General features: G+C 34.9%; 1 protein-coding gene across 1 annotated transcript; it reads right to left on the reverse strand.

The window, feature by feature from the left end:
• Window positions 1–567: 567 nt before the first annotated feature.
• On the reverse strand, window positions 568–4,120 carry LOC107897160 (L-ascorbate oxidase homolog). The gene is made up of 9 exons (XM_016822516.2): window positions 3,656–4,120; window positions 3,412–3,551; window positions 3,195–3,304; window positions 2,554–2,824; window positions 2,353–2,449; window positions 1,846–2,191; window positions 1,367–1,732; window positions 1,202–1,280; window positions 568–921 (listed from the first exon to the last, which is right to left on the reverse strand). The coding sequence occupies exons 2-9, from the start codon at window positions 3,547–3,549 to the stop codon at window positions 718–720; spliced, it is 1,611 nt and encodes a 536-aa protein (XP_016678005.1). The 5' UTR covers window positions 3,550–3,551; window positions 3,656–4,120; the 3' UTR covers window positions 568–717.
• Window positions 4,121–5,634: the final 1,514 nt, after the last annotated feature.

The following is a 5,634-nucleotide window of genomic DNA, read 5'->3' on the forward strand; positions in this document are numbered from 1 at the left end:
ACGAAAGGTGTAATTTTACAATGGATCTCTCTCGTTTTATTAATCTCATATTTTATATTATTTTAGATAATTTTGAGTGAAAAATAAATATGATAATTTGAATATTTTTTTTTAAAATTATATCTAAGTTTTATAACTTATATTAAGTAAAAATTAAAATGATTATCAAAATATATTTAAAATATTAAATGATTGAAAATTATTTTCAATGATTTATATGAATATTTTATTATGAAAAAAGTGTTAAATTTATATAACTTTTTATTAGTGTATAAAAATTATATAAAAAATCAACTGGAAGGCATAAGTTTAAACGCGTTAAAATATATTTATCTTCTTATTTGGAAAAAGAAAACTAGTAATTATATAGAAAATAGAAAGAGACTATAAATAACTCTGATAATTATATAGAAAATATAAATATAATAATGAATATTTGGTAAGTTGATATATATATATAATTGCACACCTAATACTTAAGAAAATGATTAATTTTACAAAACCTCATAATTTTAACTCTGTTTGCAGAAAACGAATTGAAGAGATAATAAAGTAATAACTACGGTATAGATAATTTTACTCTATTGCTTTCTAAGATATACAAATGAATAAAGGCGAAACATTTCAATCCAATTTCTTCTCTCTCAATCTATTTTATCAGCAGTCAAACTCTGATGACTGGTAACAGATAATAGCCATTAGGGCCATACTGGCTGGCTAAGGGTGGCGCCCAACTGCTTTACCGCAGAGTAAGACATTAGAAGGAATGTCGTATTCGTTAGCAAGACTCCGAACAGGATTCCAGACTCTCAGATAAAATTGTTGCCCCAGATATTGCCTTTCCCATGATGCAGACCTCATGTTCCACATACCCTGGTTGTCCAGGGACACCAATATGGCTGTCCATGAATTTGGATACACCTGCCGAAACGAAAGCATCAGTAGCAGGAAAGGATTGTTTATGAAGATGGCCTAAATAGGTATTATCTTCGAATTGTTCTTAACATGCTAAAATGCCAATTGCAATTATGGTCAATGCGTTACAAGAGGAAAAGGACATTGGTTTGATCAAAAGTTCTATGGCATTTCTAATGTGGGTAAAATTTGAAACATTTGTTACATAATACAGAAATTTAATAGGCATAAACTGCTAGCAATGCTCAACAACAACAGTTGTTTTCGGTTCTTGAGGTGGCATTACCTGAGTTGTGTGTCTCGTAAGAGCATCAACTAGATTGTAGGTTCTTCTTTTCTTTGGAGTCCACTGTCCAGAGCCGAAACTGTGTGCATTGTAGTATTAGAAATGGTAAGAACATATTCAGCAAGAGAAATGAAATAGAACAACTAACAGGGCACTGTGACTCACCCAACAACCCAAAAATCATAACCGTCAAGATGCCAAGATTGCATGGTGTTTTCGTTGTTCTGAAAGACAACTTCCAGAAAATCATGGAGATTAGTTGGCATAACGGAGGTAGCAACAGTTGCGGCAACACCTGACGGAACGCCTTGAACGGCATTCATGCTAAAAATTCCCGGAATATTAAAGTAATCAGCGAGCTTCAGAGGGGTATCCGCATTAACATAGGAGACACCATTCACTGCATACCGCAGCTTTCCATTAATATAAGATACTGAGTTGGCCAAGACAATCGTCTTGGTTGGTGTAATCTTCCCATAATGGAATGAGCCCTGAGGATTAGGCCTCGCTGCATTAGATGTCAAATTCCACCTTCAAGGAAATGAAGAAAAGAATAATCAGATAAGATCATTTTTTATCCAAGTTCAAGAATGAAGTGCTGCATCAAACACAAGAAGCCAATAAGATCTTCCGTCAACTAGTACCTATATGTTCTTGCCTGCTGCATTGACCAATGATATTTGTAAGCAGGAGCAGCTGGTAGCGGTCCAGAAACTGGGGTTTGCGAGTTTGCATAGTGCAACACCGCAGTTGCAGTGAGAACGGTCCTTGTAAATCTTGTGGATGCAACAATGTAGTAGTCCTTTGGTGGTTGATTCAAGGTTACTAAGACGGTCACGGATTGTCCCACATGCACATCAAGAGAGTCATATAAGTTCTGAATTACATGAGAGCCTTCGACCTCAACCAACTTCATCGAATGGCCCTGAATCCTGAAGTTCAGTGAGGTGGACAATCCAACATTTGAGATTCTGAACATGTAAGTTTTGCCTGAAACACCACAAATAAAACTTATTCAGTAAAGGCATGATTCCCTTTTGGAAAATGTAGGAGGAATCTTCATTTAATCGTATTGAATAAATTAATCTAAATGCAATGAATTATAAGCAATTAAACGTGATAGGAAATAGGAATACTAAGTTATGGATGACCTTGTTCTCCAGTAAAGGTGGTTTTAGTCTGCCCATTTATAAGGACTCCATGGGGAAAGGGAAGAGATTTTCCAGAGTCCAAAGTTTGCTGCAGTGCCTGTAAAAAACAAAACAATTATATTATGAGTGAAGTATACATGGCAGGGAAAAACTTGGTGCATGGCAAGAAAATCTTAACAAAAGAGAAGTGTGAAAACTAACCTTGTGGCTGGTCTTGTACCAGTCACCAATAAGTAAAGTGAAATCTCCATCAGGATTTGCATAAGGAATTGGGATCACACTTCTATGGTATATATTGAGTGCTCCAAATCCTCCAGCAGCTCTATGCATTAGAGTTGATGGGAAATATGTGTAGGACCCAATCTGATCCTTGGCTTGGAACTTGTAGGTATAGTTTGAGTTTGGAGGGATAGGGCAATTGGTTCCCAACACTCCATCCTGCCATGAGTTTTTCCTTTGCTTTACGCCATTCCTGTTGTGATCAGACCAATCCCTCATTTATCATTGAAAAAATGGCATGATTCTACATGGCATAATCAGGTGAACACAGGAAAACAACGGAAATTCAGGGTTTAAAGTTGCAAAAAGAATCAAGTCATTTTTAAGCGGCCATCAAACGTTACTGCAGAAAAACACAGACGTTTCCTGGTCTGGAAGTTTCATCTTTCATTGTTATGTTCAACAAAACTGAGATGAAGTTAAAATTTACAGGGAAGAAGAAGACAAGTAACAATTTTAGAGATATCCATTGATAATTTCTTAGTTGAGGTTGTGAAAAACAGCAAGAATGAAAGTATATAAATCAGAAGAGCCAATGTGAGATAAGGGTATGAGAGACCCACCATGTCAACAAGAAAGGCTGATCAAGCTTGTTAATGAGATTCAAGATAATGTTGTTATTAGTCACCACATCAAGTTTTGGCCCAGGAAACTGATTATTGATAAGGATAACCTTGCAAAAAAAAAACACAACTTTTTAGAACCCCAAAATCAGATCCACATCAATAGCCTTTACTTTCAACATTCCAAAAAAAAAACAGATTCCCTATAAATATATACCTGCTGGGGAACTCCAAGAATAGAACGAGTGCCATAAGTGACAGTCCAAGTGTAATACAAGTATGGATCTTCAGCATTCACCAGGGAAACAGCCAAAACTCCAATAATCAAATGAAGCTTCATCACTGGTTTTCCCATATCTGAACGTCACTCATAAATAAACCATTGGTTAGTTACCAAAACCAACTACAGAACTTGATAGAATTGTGATACCAAAGCATCTTTGACTAAGAGAGTAACTTACCTGTTTCGGGACTCCCTGGAAAGGAAAGTAAAGCTCTTTTGAGGACACAATCTAAACAAAGAGGTACGTAGTTTTTATAAGAACCGGGGCAGGAAAAAGCTACTCTAGGTAGTGGTCCATTCTTTTTTATTTATTTATGGAACTAACAAAAAGGAAAAAGGAATTTATTGTTAGTTGATGAGGTAAAGGCTGTCGCGGTTAACTAATATTCGGCGCATTCCACGCGTTTTCCGCGTTATGATAATTGCTTCCACCTAAAGCTTATAATCCACTCATTCACTCTTTCCTTCACTAAAATATATTTATAAATTGCCTCCTGCTATCCCGCCATTGATTAGAGCTTTTTCTTGGTTGCTTCCTTTTCTTTTCACCCTTAAATTAAAATGGAATTGGATAAAGAAAGGGGTTTGGATGTCTATCACTGCCCCTTTTGTTCTCCATTTTTTGAAAATTGAGAGCTTTGTTTTCACACAACTTTGTTTCCATTAACACAGCATTTATATTAGAAAATGAAAAGAAAAAGGAAGAGCCAAAATCTATTGAAACCCGACATCTCTACTAAAACTGTAAAAATAAAATGTGGCATTGGATTATAATAAATTTATTAGACAGTTGAGTTTTGTAGGTTTTTTTTTTTTTTTAGTTTTTGTGACAGTTTCACATGCATACATACAGAAAGCAAGTGGTCCTCATTCTCACCACTCCTATCATAAATATTGTAGCAGTGGTCCTCATTCTCACCACTCCTATCATAAATATTGTAGCTTTGGGTTGGATCTGAGAGGGACAGTCTATAAATCCCTTTGTTTATCATATAGTTGGGCAATAATATCCAATTTGGCAATTACCATGAATATATATATATATATATATATGATGGAGAAAGTTGGGGGAAATGGAATCCATGCTTCGAGCAAGTCAAATGAAAGCCTGATTTGTTTCTTTGCAGGATTTCTTAAACTTAGCTGGCCTGCCTGTTTCTTTTAAACCTTAATTTCAACATATTACTTTAATTTAATAATCAAAATACTATATTTCTTTTCCTGTGGGAGATGTAAATTCAAATGATAAGCCTAAGTCAACTAATTCTATACTTACCTAATTCTACATTATTATTATTAATTTATCGATAATGTGATAATTATTTAAGAATGTTATCAGTGAAATTTAAAAAGAGTGGAATAATTTTCTTAAAATAATATAAGCAAAAATGTTCATAAATTTTATAATTTTGAAACTCAATGCACAAATTCAAATGATAGCCGAATAAACTTCTCAAATTACTATAAAGAAATGGAAATCAGTTATGTACATTCAAGGAAATGAAATTAAAGTTGGTGAATCAAAATTGTTTAGTATAAGTTGTAATTATAACTGTTGACTATATAAAAGCAGGGGAGGGCCTACTGGACTGAATGTGAATAAGGAGTTGTCACGTGAGCTGTTGGCAAATGGATTTGATGAACATTTGACCCCACCGCCACCGCAACCGCCTGGCCACAGCCACCGGTGGTGGGATGAGGTGGGACTTGGGGAGGGAACCGCACAGATTTCCACTGACACATCGATTCGCTCAATCATCAAAAACATAGAAACCCTCGCATTTGCCGTAAAATTGAAGCAAACTAAATGAAAGATGATGACATTTGGCTTCCCCAAACCCTAAGATTTACCACTAGTTATTTTATAATTAAATGCCTAACCTTTAAAATAAACCTACTTTATCAAGATTTATCGAAATCTTATTTATTTATTTAGTTGGATCAATTTCACTCACAAAAATTGTCTCAAGTCAAATGATACGGTTGGCATTTGAAGAAGATAAATAATCAAAGAGAAGAAGGAAGAAGAGAGAAATGAGGAAGACAGAGTCAGAAAACAGATTTCTAATTTCATAACTGCTTTCCTAGCTTGATTGATTGCTAAATAGAAAATTAATGGTTCGAATGCAGCCGGTAACTAAACAGCTTGATATGCAC

Source organism: Gossypium hirsutum, chromosome A11 (genome assembly GCF_007990345.1).
Source record: "Gossypium hirsutum isolate 1008001.06 chromosome A11, Gossypium_hirsutum_v2.1, whole genome shotgun sequence".
Classification (NCBI taxonomy): domain Eukaryota; kingdom Viridiplantae; phylum Streptophyta; class Magnoliopsida; order Malvales; family Malvaceae; genus Gossypium; species Gossypium hirsutum.